General features: G+C 42.2%; 2 protein-coding genes across 3 annotated transcripts in view; one reads left to right on the plus strand and one right to left on the minus strand.

Moving 5' to 3' along the window:
- VAMP1 (vesicle associated membrane protein 1) overlaps positions 1–18,091 on the plus strand; it is a 77,518-nt gene that overhangs the window by 40,193 nt on the left and 19,234 nt on the right. The window lies entirely within an intron of this gene.
- Positions 7,195–8,687, minus strand: LOC116594097 (hsc70-interacting protein-like). The gene has a single exon (XM_032349024.1). It carries the CDS (start codon positions 8,567–8,569, stop codon positions 7,460–7,462), a length of 1,110 nt encoding a protein of 369 aa, XP_032204915.1. The 5' UTR covers positions 8,570–8,687; the 3' UTR covers positions 7,195–7,459.

Genomic DNA, 18,091 nt, shown 5'->3' on the forward strand with positions numbered 1-18,091 from the left:
CTCCACATCTTCCTTAATTGTTTGATCATTTTTAAGACAGACTGTTTTAAAGTCTCTGTCTAATATATGTGCTATTAGGATTGTTTCAGGGACAGTTTCTGTTGATGTGTTTATTTCCTTTGAATGGGGTATATTTTCTTACATCCTTGTGATTTTTTTGTTGAACACTGGACATTTGAATCTAATAATGTGGTAACTGTGGAGATCAGATTTTCCCCCTTCCTTAGGGTCTGTTTGTTTTGTTATTGTTATTTTTTTCTGTTATTATTATTATTTTTTTAAAGATTTTACTTATTTATTTGACAGACAGAGATCACAAGTAGGCAGAGAGAGGGGGTGGGGGGAAGCAGGCTTCCTGCTGAGCAGAAAGCCCGATGTGGGGCTCAATCCCAGGACCCTGGGATCATGACCTGAGCTGAAGGCAGAGGCTTTAACCCACTGAGCCACCCAGGCGACCTTTTTTTTTTTTTTTTTCCTGTTTTTGTTTTTGTTTTGTTTTCATTGTTCTCTCCACACTGAATATCAGCCTGAAGTATAAATTTAGAAGTTTTCTCAGGTCTTTTCTGGGTCTTTCCTGGGCATACACTGTCACTTTCTAGTTTTCCCCATATATGCAGTTGCTTTTGAATGTCCTATTTGTTATTGTCTGGCTCCTGAAGGGGAAAGAGTAAATAAATGAAGAGTGGGGGAAGGGCAGTTGTCCTAGCACCCCAAGCTGACCTTAACAGCATTATGGCTGCTGCCTTGATTCTGCCTTTCTCCCTTTCCAATCTCATACATCTCTCTTGTGGCCAATCTTAACCTTGAACTGTTTGAAAACTGTGGCTTCATCTCCGCAAAGCTGATGTAGTACCAAGCCACTCTGTTAATTCCAAACCTTCTTGTAGTTTAAAGGACATCTCTCTGCTTCAGGGAGCAGTTTTCCTAGCTCGTGTGGCCAGTGTATGATCATGATCTGTAATTACCATCTCAAGAAGACTGAAGTTGTCTATTTGCCTGAGATTTGAGGGTTAGGATGCCCCACCTGTACCCACAAACATCTGTCTAAGTGGGTCTCCTTAACAGAGTGCGCTAAGTTCCCTTAAGTGTTTTAAACTCCGTTTATAGATTTAATATTTTGTTTTTATCTAAGTTTATACTCTTCTGATGGGTTTAGATTTGAGCCTGCCTTCTGTATCCAAATTGCAGCCTCACTATAGAACACATGGCAGTCTGGGATCCCCACTCAAGCTGCAGCTACTTTTGGTAACTCTTGCCTTTGGCCTAATGACTGTTGATCCTTTCCTTATTCTTGTCTGAGTGGGTCACAACTATAGAGATGTTCCCAAGACATCCTATGTCATTGTGCTCCCAACCTGGAAATCATACTGAGGAATCCAAACACTGGGTAAGGACCCTTGGAGTGACTCCAAGGCGTGGAGAGAAGTGCGTGCACTATGTATACCCAGGATCAGGATCATCATAATTCATATTACACATCCAGGGTAGAGCCAGGGAGGAATGTAGGGTTCAAGGCCACCTCTAGGAAAAGGGCTGAAGCCAGCAACAAGCACATGCAAACTTTTCAGAAAGAGCAGTGAGGTCCCCTGTGGAACACTGGGCGTGTGTGAAAAGACTTTGTGGACCAGTTGTATAACCAGGAATTTAATCGCTTAGTGCCTCGGGGCCTCTGCTCTTTTGAGTCCTCCGCTCAGATTTGAGCAGAGGCAGGATGCTTGTTTTTCTGTCTGTCTGGGCTTTGGGTGCCACCTTGTGGTGGAGTAGTGATCCTGGGCTTCGGAGAGTCCCATGTCCTCACAGGAACCTGATCTTCTGGCTCGAAGGCTATTACTGCTAAAACATAAGGGCAGAGGTGCCAGTCACCTGACCTCTTCCCAAAGCTTTTCTGTGTCTGAGGAGCAGGCTGGGTTTCAGCGAGTCCTAGGGATTTGGGGAAGCCCCCAAGAGAAGTCAACTGATAGGAGGGAGGGACTTAGTCCCAAAGACTCCAGTCTGTAGCTGTTGAGGATTCTGTCTTTAATATAACTCCAAAGAATGTGCCAGAACATTATCTGATCTTAAAAGGCCCTGTACTTTCCAGCTTATTTTAGCCCAGGCTGTAGACCAGTGGCTCTTACTTAGCTCTTTTCACGTCAAGGGGCTCCCCCTGAGGTTCCAAAGAAAGATGTGGATTTTCCTCTGGAAAATGCACAAGTATACAATATTGTGAGTAGAATTTCAGGGAGTTAGTGAACTCTTTGGGGATCCAGGGATGCCTATAGTTTGTAAAAGCCCCTACCCTAGATTCCTGCTTCTGTTAGTGTTTCAGAGGCTTGATGCCCTCACATAGGTTAGCTGTCCCTCTGAGGAGATTGGCAGTGTCCACATAAAGACGAGACATCTGGAGAAGGAGAAAGGACATGGTAAAACTTGTGAGAGAAGTAGCATCATTAGCTTCAAGATGTATAAGGAGCTGCCTTGTGTTGAGAAACAGATGTTCCTTTTGTGAAAATGTCTGAGAAAGACAAATAATAAAAGTAGGTGACTCACGTGATAAGGCGGAAAGCAAGTCATTCTTTGGAAGGGTATCCTCAAGCAGCCTTAGACTCTATTTCAGACAGTTTGAAATGTCTCTGAAGGACTTCCGGAGACAAGGCAAAATAATTAAGAGATTCAGAAACTCACACTGGCTTGCTTCTAAAATAAAACTTAACATACTGATCCATGATCCTTTAAGGTGCATCTTTTTTTTTTTTTAAGCTTTTATTTATTTATTTGACAGAAATTACAAGTAGGCAGAGAGGCAGAGAGGCAGGCAGAGAGAGAAGGGAAAGCAGGCTCCCTGCTGAGCAGAGAGCCCGATGTGGGGCTCAATCCCAGGACCTTGGGATCATGACCTGAGCCGAAGGCAGAGGCTTAACCTACTGAGCCACCCAGGCGCCCCTTAAGGCACATCTTTAAAGGGATTTTCTTTTGGTTTGGTGCTATTCATTTGCCCAACAGATATTTACTTAATGCATACTGGGAAGGAAAAGTTTGGAGTTGGCAGAAACTTCAGGCATGTTACTCAGATTCCTTTATTCTCGGACAAGCAACATGAGGACCAGAGGGGTAAAAAGTCACTCATTCATTTATTCATCATTCAAGCTTAGCAGTCACTTCCTCTGTGTCAGGAACTGCACTTTGTAGTAGGAATAAAAGAGGAAAAACTGAGAATCTAATGGGATAGAGAAGTATTTAGTAATTCATTAAAGTTAATTATTTTAATGGAGGCTCTTCAAAAAGCAGAGGCAGCTTAGCAAACAAACCAGTTATATCTGCTTTAGTAAGATTACTTTACAGAGGAAGTAGCACTTGGGCTTGCAACTTGACAGATGAATGGAGGTTTGCTAGGTGGGCTAGCTGTGTTTGTTCCACGCTTCAGAAATGCTATCCAGGTTGGTCAATCCAGTATGGCACGGGGCCAAGGGATGAGTGGGGCATGAAATCCAGCCTGTATTCTGCTGGGAGGAAGAGGTACCTTTTCCTATTTTGCACAAAGGCACTGTGTGGGTCTCCAGCCCTGAGATGTGGGCAAAGGCAGAGACTTGTAGAAGAATAAGGTATGTTCTGAGAACTATCAGCCCTGAGGAGTGTTAGCTCAGAGCTGCTAGCACAAAAGTGAGTGGGAGGTGATGAGTCCCGACAGCTGAGTGAGGCCCGGTGAGGAAGGGCTTTGTCTGTCACCAGGGCTAGTGGTGGTCATGTTGGGAATGGGACCTGGGTACCTTCCTTCCCGACCATGACCTTTCTGCGGCACCAAATTGCGTCTGAGGAGACACTGAGCTCTGTCCCGGGTGCCGGAGATCACACAGTGAGGAAAATGCACAGGCTGGGGGGCAGGGTCTGCTGTCAGGGCTGAACATAAGACCTACAGATGGAGGCTAAGAACAGTGAACTGTGATAGGGAGCAAACAGGAGGAAAAGGAGCACAGGGCACAAACTCGGTCCCCAGAAGCACTTTGCCTCAGGCCAGGGGCCAGGCCACCTGAGCAGGATTCAAGGTCAGGGCTGCCTGACTTCAAAGCCTTAACAATGCCCACACTCTAACTCAGCAACTCCTCTGGTAGGAACCAGTCCGAAGGAAGTAAACGAAGGTGTATTCAAAGCTATAAGGACAGTCTGTTAACCAATTTCTGTAACATTAAAACATTAAAAAACATTACAAACAAAAGAAGTAACTTAAAAACAAAACAAAGCAAAACACTAAACATTGGGGAAAAAAGGAAATAATCTAAATGTCCAACAATAAGAGATTGGGTAAGTGTATTTTATCAAAATTGATGGAATATAAAGTAGGTATTAAAAAGACATTTCAGGGGCACCTGGGTGGCTCAGTGGGTTAAGCCTCTGCCTTCGGCTCAGGTCATGATCTCAGAGTCCTGGGATCGAGCCCCGCATCGGGCTCTCTGCTCGGCAGGGAGTCTGCTTCCCCCTCTCTCTCTGCCTGCCTCTCTGCCGACTTGTGATCTCTGTCTGTCAAATAAATAAATAATATCTTTAAAAAAATAAATAAATAAATAAAAATAAAAAGACATTTTATCGAGTCCCGCATCGGGCTCCTTGCTCAGCCGGGAGCCTGCTTCTCCCTCTGCCTCTGCCTGCCACTCTGTCTGCTTGTGCTCACTCTCGCTCCTCTCTCTCTCTGACAAATAAATAAATAAATAAAATCTTTTAAAAAAATAAAAAGACATTTTGTTTTTTTAAAGGATTTTATTTATTTATTTTAGAGAGGGTTATAGAGGGAGAGTAGGTGCGGGGAGGGGCAGATGGAGAAGAGAATCTCAAGCAGACTCCACACTGAGCACAGAGCCAGGTTCAGGACTTGATCCCAGGACCCTGAGATCATGACCTGAGCCGAAATCAAGAGTCAGACTCAACCGACTGTGCCACCCAGGTGCCCATAAAACGGTGTTTTAAAAGTATATTTATTTATCAAAAAGGGAAAGGTTCAATACATTATTTAATGAAATGAGTCAATTAAACTACATACTGCAAAATACTGTTTTTATAAAGATATTGAAGACCATATACGTGGTAGGGCACGAACAGTGATTAATTGAAAGGGATGTGATGATGGGTGACTTTTATTTTCTATGTTTTTGCTCACCTGCATCTTCCAATTTTTCCTATAATGAGTAGGTCTTATTTATGCAACAACAACAAATACAGTTATAGCAGAGTATTGTACAAAGAGTTTCTATCTCCTCTCTGATAAGCTGGGGCATCTGTTAGGATTAAATAAGATAAAGCATTTAAACATTCAGCATGGGGCTTGGCATATAGTTAAGCATCATTAAATGTTAGCTACCAATGCTATTATAGTAACCACTACAGCATTAATTACCACGGTTACTCTACTTACTAGTCTTATTGCAACAACACTACTAGGCTATCACTATCACCATTGTTACTGGCTCTGGATCTAGCCAGGACTAGAAAGAACAGTCTGGAGCTGTGATTCTGGTTTTCAGGACACACTCCAATCAGAGGCTTTGTTTTGGATGTGAGGCAGAGTTAGAGATTAGAAAATAGGGCAGAGACTCAGTTCTCAGGACAGTTCCTGACCTTGGAGATGTCGGGTTCAGTGCCAAGGTGCTGGGTTGGAGCTGCAGGTGCCAGGGGAGGGCCTGGATGTAGGAGTGGGGGCTTCAGAGGCTGAGGACTCCTCAGAGACTCTCACTAAGCCTGTGATTGCCATGAAGGTCCAGTCACTCTTGCTTTGGTCCATGTTCCATCTAAACCCAGATCCACTGAGAATCCTGCTCCCCCTTTCTTGAGTCCATCCCAGTGGAGATCTTGCCCACCAAAACAGATCCCCCTTGCCCTTTGTACCACCTCCCTTCAAGTTCTTACCCAGCTAGGAGTTCTCTTTCCAAAGCCAGACCTTATCTAATCTTTCTTTTTTTTCTTAAGATTTTATTTATTTATTTGAGACAGAGTGAGAATGAACATGAGTGGAGGTGGCAGAGGAAGCAGAGAGAGAGGGAGAAGCAGACTCCCCATCAAGCAGGGAACCTATTGCAGGACTGATCCCAGGACTCTGGGATCATGACCTGAGAAGAAGGTAGACGCTTCACCAACTGAGCCACCCAGGTGCCCCAAACCTTATTCAATCTTCTCACCACTTCCCAAGTCTGCAACAGTTGGTGGTGCTTTCTGGAATACCTTCCTCTTCAAAAATTGCCTCCCACTATGAGGTATTGGACCACCCCCCTTGCATCTTAGGCTATGGAAGCTAAATCCAACCACTTCTGGCTGTTTAATTGATTTAACAGTAGGATCCCTAACTCTTAATGCCCCAACGATAGATGATTGATTGTACATTCTTCATCTCTGGTAGCATTTTCTGAGAAGACATGCAGTGGGGCAGGGTGCAGAGGCACCTGAAAAGAGCTTGATTTTTTTGCTTTAAAGAAGCTGGCATTTGCTTCGAAGTGTAATTTATGTGCAATACAACACATGATATTAGGTGTTTGATGAATCTGGACAATTGCATCTGCACATGTTACACCATTCTAATTGAGCTATGGAATATTTCCATCACTCTGGGAGGTTCCTGTGTCCCCATTTCCAACGGGTGTCTCCCCCACTCCACCAAATACAATGGTCGTTCTAATTTTTATCATCACAGATTAGTTCTACCTGTTCTAGAATGTGTTATAAATGGAATCATTGTTTTTGTCTAGCTTCTTTTGCCCAACTTAATGTTTTTTTTAATTAAAAAAATTTTTAAAGATTTTATTTATTTGACAGAGAGAGATAACAAGAAAGCAGAGAGGCAGGTAGAGAGAGAGAGAGAAGAGGAAACAAGCTCCCCACTGAGCAGAGAACCCGATGTGGGCCTCAATCCCAGGACCCTGAGATCATGACCTGAGCTGAAGGCAGAGGCTTTAACCCATTGAGCCTCCCAGGTACCCCTGCCCAACATAATGTTTCTGAGACTTATCTGTGTTGCTGCCTGTATCTGTAGTTTCCTTTTACTGTTGAGTGTATTCCATCATGTGAATATATGACAATTTGCTTATCCACTCACTTCTTGGTGAAAATGTGGGTTGTTTCCAGTGTCGAAACTGTTGTGAACATTCTAATACAAGTGTTTTGAATACATGGTATTTTTCTTTTTCTTTCTTTTTTTAGTAAAGAAAAATGTAGGGACTAACACACCCTTTTAATATGTTTTTAAATATTTTTAAGGTTTAAAAAGTGTTTAAAGTTTGTAGTTCCTAGTAGGAAAACATTATCTGAATGAATACCCTAATGGCAAACCATTGTAGAATGTTTCAGTTGCATGGGGAGCAGAGGGGTAGGGATTCTCTTCATAGCACCCCAGCTTTCTTCATGAGAAGGTCGGAGGTACACTGGTTTGTATTATTGCGACATCCATTAGGTGATCGAAGTTTCTTTTCCTTCAGCAAGGGCTTTATTTGTCAGAAGGGCATTATGCTTGACCTCCAAATTTGGCTGACAATTTACTGATGAGATTCATAACCTTTGGGTTGCTCTGATATTTTGACATATTCGCTGGGTTCTGGGCCACATCCTGGAAGGCCACCATAACTTCTGGATCCTGCATGGCTGCAAGAACTTCCGGATCACTAAGAATTTCATTGAGCCCAGGCATTCCTGCCATTCCAGGCATCCCCCCTGCCATTCCAGGCATTCCTCCAGGAAAATTACCAGGCATTCCCCCAGGAAAGCCACCTGGGAAAGAGCCATACTGAGCTCCTGCTTGTCGTCTGGCTTCTTTCTCCCTCTGGGCTCTCTCGTGTTCTTCCCGAGCCTTCTTAACCTTTTCTATTCTTTCTTTGATCTCTCGCTCTTCACGTTTTCGCTCGTATTTTCTCCGATGTTCAGCAATTTTCTGGGCCCTCGGTTGAACTTCTTTCAGCATCGCACTAGCATCTTCATCATAATCCAGTTTGCAAGCAAGGGCAAGATCATGTGCTGCTTCTTCCCAGTGGCCCAGAAGTCTATGTGCTTTCCCGCGCCACTTATAAGGCTGAGCTGAATCAGGATTTATTTCAATAGCTCTGTCACAGTCTCGAATGGCAGCATTTGGCTTCTGTAATTTGATGAAGACACTGGCTCTCTTGGCATACAGAATGGCCAAGCGAGGATTTAGTTTGATGGCATCTGTGAACAAGTCAATGGCTTTCTGTAGTTCACCATCATTTAGGGCATCAATGGCAGCCACTTTTTTATCATTTGCCTGATCCATCATTTCCTCAGTTATCTCTGCATTTTCATCTCCCATTTCTTGAGGGGCATCGGTATCTGGTTCAATCACACCTTCATTGTCAATTTCTAGATCACTCTCCTCACTTGATGGTTCATCTGTCTTTATGTTTTCCTCCGCCTTCTTACTATCTGGTTTTTCTTCCTTGATACTGTCTTCTGATTTAGTTTTATGAGTGGCAGGTGGTATTTTACCCCCCATGCTCTCCATCCACTCCCGCAGGAAACGCATTTCCTCGGTGTGCAGAACGCTCGGATCCTGCTTACACATTTTCACGAAAGCCTGAAGCTTGCTCACTTTGCGGGGGTCCATGGTCCAGAGGCAGTGGCAGGCGGCAGGCGCGGCTGGGGTTGCGACCCGATTCCAGGCGCGGGTACTAGCTCAGCGTGATCGTGTGGAAAGGGGCGGCTGCCGCGAGGCAGAACAGACTAGAACCCTTTCTTTTTTTTTTTTTAAAGATTTATTTATTTGTTTGTTTGACAGAGATCACAAGTAGGTGGAGAGACAGGCAGAGAGGAGGAAACAGACTCCCTGCTGAGCAGAGAGCCCAATGTGGGGCTCTGATTCTAGGACCCTGGGACCATGACCTGAGCTGAAGGCAGAGGCTTTAACCCACTGAGCCACCCAGGCGCCCAGATATATGGTATTTTTCTTAAACATATATTTAGGAGTGGAATTTCTTGGTCATAGATAGGTATATAGTTAGCCTTCTAAGAAACTCCCAAAGAGGGCCCTGCATTGGGCTCCCAGCTCAGCAGAGAGCCCGCTTCTCCCTCTCCCATTTCCCCTGCTTGTGTTCCCTCTCTCTCTGTCAAGTAAATAAATAAAATCTTAACAAAAAAAAAGAAACTCCAAAGAGTTTTCCAAAGTAGCTTCAATATTTCAGACTTGCACTAGCAATTCAGGAGCATTCCAGTTCTACCTATGTACTATGATCTGTGGTTGTCAGCTTTTAAAATTTTAGCCAAGCTCTTTCATTAGCTTTGCATTTTATTAATGCAGCAGTGACACAAATTCTCCTTTACCTTTTAAAAATGTTATGGCTTTAAGTTATGACTTATTTTGATTGTGGAATAAATATGTGAATGAGAAAACCCACAGAAAGCATTAAAAAAAACCTCCACAATGCTACACACTGGTAAGTGTATAATGGTATCTCATAATACCTTTGGATTATTTAGAAGTGTTTCACTCAACTTTCAATTATTGGGGGGATTTTTTGATATTACTTCTAATTTAATTCTGTTAAGTCAGAGAACATAATCTTTTATTTTTATTTCTTTTAAAGATTTATTTATTTACTTTAGAGAGAGAGAGCACGGAGGCTGGGCAGGAAGTGCAGAGGGAGAGGGAGAGAGAAAATCTCAAGCAGACACCCTGCTCCCACAACCCATGAGATCATGACCTGAGCTGAAATCACGAGTTATACTCTTTTATTTATTTATTTATTTATTTATTTATTTATTTATTTGACAGAGAGAGAGTGAGATCACAGTGGACAGAGAGGCAGGCAGAGAGAGAGAGAGAGAGGGAAGCAGGCTCCCTGCTGAGCAGAGAGCCCGATGTGGGGCTTAATCCCAGGACCCTGAGATCATGACCTGAGCCGAAGGCAGCGGCTTAACCCACTGAGCCACCCAGGTGCCCCACGAGTTATACTCTTAACTGGCCGAGCCACCCAGGTGACTTGAAACATAATCTTTTAAATTCAGTCCTTTCAAATGGGTGAGATTTGCTTAAAGACCAGCCTATGATATATTTTAGTGAAGGTTCTATGTGCACTTGAAAAGAATGTATATTTTGCTGTTGTTGGGTGGAGTGTGCTATGAATTTATGTTAGGTTAGATCCATTGCTACCGTTCAAGTCTTCCACATCTTTCCTGATTTTCTTTTTCTTTCTTTCTTTCTTTTTTTTTTTCGTCTATGTGGTCTATCAGTTACTGAGAGAGGAATTTCTATTATTTTTTTATTTTTTAAGGATTTTATTTATTTATTTATTTGACGGAGAGAGCGAGCGAGCGAGCACAGGAACAGGGGGTGGAGCAGAGGGAGAGAGAGAAGCAGGCTCCCCACTGAGCAGGGAGCCTGATGTGGGGCTGGATCCCAGGACCCTGGGATCATTACCTGAGCCAAAGGCAGACGCTTAATGACTGAGTCACCCAGGTGCCCCAAGAGAAGAATTTTAAAATCTTCAATTATTATTGTCTATTTCTTCCTGTAATATTTTTGTTTCATTTATTTTAAAGTTCTGTTTTAAGATTATTATACACTTAGTTTTATTAATTCTTAATCATAAGTAATTCTTTTTAGAGAATTGACTTATTTATCATTATAAAATGAGCTTTAAAAAAATCTCTGTAATACTTATATTGAAACTAGCTGGAGCATCTGGGTGTCTCAGTCGGTTAAGCATCTGCCATCAGCTTAGGTCATAATCCCAGGGTCCTGGTATCAAACCCATATCAGGCTTCCTGCTCAGTGGGAAGTCTGATTCTCTTCTCCTTCTGCTTGCTGCTTCCCCTGCTTGTGTGCCCTCTCTTTCTCTGTCAAATAAATACATAAAAATGTTAAAAAAACAACAACAACTAGCTGTCTTACATTTATTTTGTACATGGTATATATATACTTTCCATCCTTTATTGTTAACCCATCTGCCTCTATTTTGAGTGTGTCTCTTATAAAAAGCATACAATTGGGCCTTGGTTTTTAAGAATCCAGTCTGATAATCTTTTACATAGAGTGTTTAATCTATTTACATTTAATGATTTGTCAATATGGTTGGGTTTAAGTTCACCATCTTATTTGATTTTTGTATGTGCCCTCTGCAGTACTGCCCTTAGACAGAAGAAAGACTGTCCAGGTTCCCACACCTCAGGGGCTCTTGTGCTTTGGAGTTGTAAGTCTCCCTCCAGTGCCTTGGACCAGTGAGCCTGGCAGGGTGCCTCGGGACCAGACCTGGTCCTGTATGGATGGATCCCTGCCACCAGAATGGTGCTGATACACTGGTTCGGGGTGTCTCTCAAGTTGGACACCTCAGAGCCCTGGGATATTAACGTGGCCATTGCCAACCCTTGGGCTTGAGTCATATGTGTGGGTCTGTGGGTGGGCTCTCCTCTGTTCATGTTACTACCATGGTGTTGCCTCTATTCTGTAGTGCTCAAAAGGGGAGAGGATGAGCAGACATCCTACCCTATATCATCCCCCCACACTCCAAAGGCAGTCACCCCAACCCCTTTGCAGGTTCTGAACTCCGAGTCCTCCCTTGGCTGCAGCTGATGTAGAAATGTGTGCTTTTGGCTCAGTCTTTTTTTCTTTTTTAACCAGTTTTGAGATATAATTCAGTTATATCTGAATCATACAGTCATACAGTTCACCTATTTGAAGCGTACAAGGCGATAGTGTTTAGAGTATTCACAGAATTATGCAGCCATCCCTACAATTTTAGAGCACTTTCATCATCCCCAAAAGAAACCATGTGGCCATTAGCAGTCACTCCCTATTTCCCTCATTAAGGCAGCCCTAGGCCACCATTAACCTACTTTCTGTTTCTATGGGTTTGCCTATTGTCCACATTTCCTATAAGTGGAATCATATGATATGTGCTTTTTTATGATTGACTTCTTTCACTTAATGTAATGCTTCTGAGGTTTATCTATGTTGTACCATATATTTGTACTTCATTCCTTTTCTTTGCCAAATAATATCCCATTACTATACCATGTAAATTTTTTTTTAAAGATTTATTTATTTATTTCAGAGAGAGAGAGCAGAAATGGGAGGGGCAGAAGGAGAGAGAAAATCCCAAGTAGACTCCACACTGAGCATGGACCTCACATGGGGGTCAGTCTCACGACCTTGAGATCGGGACCTGAGGCCAAAGCAAGAGTTGGACACTTAACTGACTGAGCCACCCAGTGCCCCTCTTGTCATTCCTGAAGAATATGCACCCATCACCACAGTCAGTTTTAGAACATTTTCATTATTTCCCCAAAAAGAATGTCCACACTCCTGAGCCATCAGCACTCATTTTCCCTCAAACCCTTCCGGCCCTAAACAATAGCCAATCTACTTCCTATTTCTATGGATTTACTTATTCCCAACATTTCATATAGATGAAATCTTACAATATATAGTCCTCTGTGATTGATTTCTTTGACTTAGCATCATGTTTTCTTTTTTTTTTTTTTTTTTTTTTTTTAAAGATTTTATTTATTTATTTGACAGAGAGATCACAAGTAGGCATAGAGGCAGGCAGAGAGAGAGAGAGGAGGAAGCAGGCTCCCCGCTGAGCAGAGAGCCCGATGCGGGACTCGATCCCAGGACCCTGAGATCATGACCCGAGCCGAAGGCAGCGGCTTAACCCACTGAGCCACCCAGGCACCCCAGCATCATGTTTTCTTGCTTTACCCATGTTGTACTTCCTTTCTGTCACTGAGTAATACTTTATTGCATAGATATACCACATTTTATTGACCTATTTCTCAGTTGATGGACATTTACATTGTTTCATCTTTTGAGCTGTTATGCGTAATGGTGTCATCAACATTTGTGTACAATTGTACAGCTGTTTTGTGTGTGGACGTGTCTTTATTTTTTTCAGGTGTATATGTAGGACCAGGATTGTTGGGTCATGTGGTAATTTTTTTTAAAAGATTTTATTTATTTATTTGACAGACAGAGATTACAAGTAGGCAAGAAAGGCAGGCAGAGAGAGAGAGACAAGGAAGCAGGCTCTCTGCTGAGCAGAGAGCCTGATGTGGGGCTCAATCCCAGGACCCTGGGATTATGACCTGAGCTGAAAGCAGAGGCTTTAACCCACTGAGCCACCCAGGTGCCCCCATCATGTGGTAATTTTATGTTTAACCTCTTTAAGAGCCTCTAGACTATTTTCCAAAGTGACTGCAACATTTGACATTGTCACTAGCAGCGTATGAAGCTTCTAGTTTCTCGACATTGTTACCAACACTAGTTACTATCTGTCTTTTTAAAATTGTAATCATCTTAGTCAGTGGTATCTCATTGTGGTTTTTACATGCATTTCTCTAAGCTCTAATGATGTTGAACACCTTTCCATGGCTTGTTAGCCATTTATACATCTTCTTTGGAGAAGTATCTATTCAAGTCCTTTACCCGTTAAAAAAAATTTTTTTTTAAAGTAATCTCTACATTCCAACATGGGGCTCAAACTCACAACCCTGAGAGTCACATGCTCCACCAACTGAGCCAGTCAGGCACCCCAGTTCTTTACCTATTTTTGAATTGGGTTGTTTGTCCTTTTTAATACTTGTGTCATAGGAATTCTTTATATATTTTAGGTACAAGTGCCTCATCAGATGTATGACTTTCAAATACATTCTCCCATTCTGTGGGTTGTCTTTTCACTTTCTTGATGGTATCCTTTGAAGTACAAAAAATTTTAATTTTGATGAAGTCCAATTTATGCTTTTTTCCTTTGTTGCTTATGCTTTTATTGTCATATTAAAAAAAAAACAACAAAACCATTGCCTAATTGGGGTAAAACAGATTATACCCATATTCTTTCTAAGAGTTTTATAGCTTTATCTTTTGCATTTAGGTATTAGGTATTTTATCCACTTTCAGTTACACTTTTTAAAAGATTTTATTTATTTATTTGAGAGGGAGAGAGAGAGCCAGCGGAGGGGCAGAGGGAGTGGAAGAGAATCCTCAAGCAGACTCCCCACTGAGTGCAGAGCCTGATGCAGGGATCAATCCCAGGACCCTGAGATCATTATTGGAACCAAAATCAAGAGTCAGACAGTTAACCGATTAACCACCCAGGCACCCCAATGCTGGGTTAATCTTAAACCATGCCTGATGAGGAATGAACATTCTTGTGATTGGCTCCTTGGAGTATTGCTCCATAGTTCAGGAGTCAGTTAAGGATTTGAAGGAGTTCGCTGATTTGGGGGCTCTCCTCTTGTTCCTTCTTTTCTGAGAATACTCTTCAGTTTCCAGCTGAGCTGACAATACCAAACTTGGACTCGTTAGCAAGAGTGCCAATTTCTTCTTTGGCTCTATCCACCCCTCCCCCATGTACATCATGAAAACCTGTAAAAGCCAGGTAATACGACTCTTAATCAGTATGTTTTTCTTTTCTTTTTTTTTAAAGCACTAAATCTCTTCCATTTTCTACCCTTTAGGTAATTCCCCAATGTCTTCAAATAATTGCTTTTTAATATTTTATTGAGAGTTTATAAATATATACAGTAGTCCGCCCCCCCTTATCTGTGGGGGATACCTAAGAACACACATAGTACTGAACCTATATATACTATGTGTTTTCCTATACATCCAGACCTATGATAAAGTTTAATTCATAAATTAAGCACAGAGGTTAATAACAACTGATAATAAAATAACAGAACAATGATAACAACATGCTATAAGTTATGTGATGTGGTCTCACATGTACACACACATACACACACACACACACAAAACACATCTTTTTGTACTCTTCTCACACTTCTTGCGATACTGTGAGATAACAAAATGCCTCTGTGATGAGATAACACAAAGTCAATGAGGTAGGCACTGTGATACGGTGTTAGGCTACCTTCTGAGGCTGCATGAGAGGAAGGATCATCTATTTCCAGCCTGTGGTTGGCCAGCGTTAACTGAAACCACAGCAAATGAGACCACAGCAAATGAGACCACGGATAAGAGGGGACTACTGTATTCAATACAAGCTGCCCTGCCTTTATCAGAACAGTCTGATCTATATATAACCTCATGGTCAGACGTCAGCTGGTCTGCTTACAAGAATGTGGAAGGATCAGCTGTTTTCAGGACTGGAAAGTCCAAAATTCTGGCCGAGCCTCAATCTTCAAGGGAAATCAGCTCACTGGCTCCTCTTTCTAACACTCAGATTCATTACCCTGGATTCAACATGAAGTGCTAGGCTAGCAGAAGGAATGTCTGAGACATGGTTCCTGTCTTCAAGTTTACATCTAGTGAAAAAACAAACATGGGTGTGGTGTTTCACTGTTTACAGAGCACACGTTCTGTCACGTTTGATTATCACTGCAACTCCCATGTCCCGACTTTACAGAGATGGAAACTCTTTGACCACAACCTCCTGTTCTTGCTCAACCACGCCCACTGCACCTGGTCTTCCCTCCGGCTGCCAGTCCCCTGCCTCTCCACTTGATTTTCAGCCATTAGCTCCTTCCATTTTCACTTCCCTGTCCCTCTTAGATCTGACAGCCCACCACTACTTTTCATCATTCTCTTGTTGCTATTATAAAATCCTTTGTGTCCCTGACCTTTAATCACACCTTTGTGGAAGCAGCCTGATCCTGGATGGATGAACAATTTCCTTCTCTGTGCATACAACTGGGTGTCTGAGTACACTGGGTGGTCTCACAGGTCTGCATGGCTTCAAGTTTATGGTCACCAGGAGAGCCTTTAACATTACCTGGTGATCCTGCCCCATCCCTCTGGTGAATATGTTCTTTCCTTCTGTGTGATGACTGCTCATACTTCCTCCATTCAAACTTCCAAGTCCTATCTTATCCTCTTGCTTTCAACAGCTGACTTGGCATCCATCTTTACCGAGAACCAAACACCACCAAATTTACAAATACACCTGCATTTACACATGTCCTCACTCCCTGTCCTCCTTTATAATGGACAAAGGTCCCTTCTCCTATCAATTCCCCCACATGCACCCAGAACCCCACTTTTTTAAAAAAATATTTTATTTATTTATTTGACAGAGAAAGAGATCACAAGCAGGCAGAGAGGCAGGCAGAGAGAGAGAGAAAGGGAAGCAGGCTCCCCGCTGAGCAGAGAGCCCAATGTGGGGCTCGATCCCAGAACCCTGGGATCATGACCTGAGCCGAAGGCAGAGGCTTTAACCCACTGAGCCACCCAGGTGCCCCAGAACCCCACTTCTTGCAGCCTGCTCAGTAATCTCATATTGATGATTCTCTGCCTTTTGAGGTTTCAATCTCTTCTCTACTGGCTCCTTTCCCAAAACTTTTAAATATGCTTGAGCTTCTCCTCATCTTAAAAATAAAACAAAAAACAAAACCCAAAAACTCTTCCACTCAATATTGTTCAATAGTAGTTCTTCTCAACCTCATCCGTAGATTTGACACAATCCCGACCAAAATCCCAGCAGGTTGTTTTGTGTATATTGACAAACAATAGAAAGTTAAAAAAGATCCAAGGTGTGCCTGTCTGGCTCAATTGGAAGAGCTTGAGGTTCTTGATCTCAGGGTTGGAGTTTGAGCCTTACATTGGGTGTAGAAATTACTTAAAAAAAAAAAAAAAAAAAAAAAAAAAAAAAAAGAAGGAGCTTCTGCGTGGCTCAGTTGGTTAAGCGTCTGCCTTTAGCTCGGATCATGATCCTGGAATCCTGGGATCAAGCCCCATGTTGGGCTCTCAGCTTAGCTGGGAGTCTGCTTCTCTCTTTTCCTCTCTTTCTGTGATCTCTCTCGCTTTCGTGCTCTCATATAAATAAATAAAATCTTAAAAAAGAGAGAGAGAAAGACTCAGAGTAGCTAATTCAGTATTGAAGGAGAAGAATAAAGTCAGAAGAAGACTGACACTACCTGCTTCGTCTTACTATAAAGCTTTTGTAATTAAGATAGTATAAGATGGTGGGGAGCCTGGGTGGCTCAGTGGGTTAAAGCCTCTGCTTTCGGCTCAGGTCATGATCTCAGGGTCCTGGGATTGAGCGCCAGAACGGGTTCTCTGCTCAGCAGGGAGCCACTTCCCCACCCCACTCTCTGCCTACCTCTCTGCCTACCTCTCTGCCTACTTGTGATCTCTGTCAAATAAATAAATAAAATCTTAAAAAAATAGTATAGGATGGGCAAAAAGAATAAACGAATAGATAAATGGAACCAAATAGAAAGCCTAGAAATAGATACAGAGAAATATAATCAACTGATTTTTGGCAAGGGACTAAAGGCAATCAATGGAGAAAAGATAGTTTTTTTCAACAAATGGTGCTAGAACAACTGGACATACAAAAAAAGAGACTAGAATAGGGATGCCTGGGTGGCTCAGTTGGCTGCGCATCTTTGGTTTGTTTTGGGTTTGGTTTCGGTTGTGATCCCAAGGTCCTGGGATCAAGTCCCGCATCAGGCTACCTGCTCAGTATGGAGCCTCCTTCTCTCTCTGCCTCTGCTTGCTGCTCCCCCTGCTTGTGCTCTCTTTCTCTGACAAATAAATAAAAATATTACAAAGAAAGAGAGAGACTAGAATAGCCCTTATACGTTTCACAAAAATTAACTCAAAATGGGTAATAGACCTAAATGTAAAATGCAAAACTATAAAAATACTAGAAGATAGTATGGGAAAAAATCTAGGAGACCATGAACTTGGCAATGACTTTTTAAATACAACAGCAAAAGTAGTGTTTGTGAAAGAAAAAAAAAATTGACAAATGAGATTCCCATTAAATTGAAAAATTTCTGCTCTGTGAAAGACACCGTTAAAAGAATGAGGACAAGCCGCAACTGAAAAAAATATTGGCAAGACACAAATCTAATAAAGAATGCATGTTAAAAACTTACAAAGAACTGTTGAAGCTCAACAATATGAAAATAGGCAATTTAATTTAAAAAATGGGCCATCCAATGGGCAAAAAGATCTGAACAGACATCTCCCAAAGATGTACAGCTGGCAAATAAGCATATGAAAAAGAAAAGATGCTAAACCTCATATGTTATTAAAGAATTGCAAATGAAAGCAAGAAGATAATACTGCACACCTATTAGAATGGCTAAAATCCCAAACACCAATCTCCCGTGAGTATACAGAACAGCAGGAACTCTCCCTCATTTCTGTTGGAAATACAAAATG

This window comes from Mustela erminea, chromosome 6 (assembly GCF_009829155.1).
Source record: "Mustela erminea isolate mMusErm1 chromosome 6, mMusErm1.Pri, whole genome shotgun sequence".
Classification (NCBI taxonomy): Eukaryota; Metazoa; Chordata; class Mammalia; order Carnivora; family Mustelidae; genus Mustela; species Mustela erminea.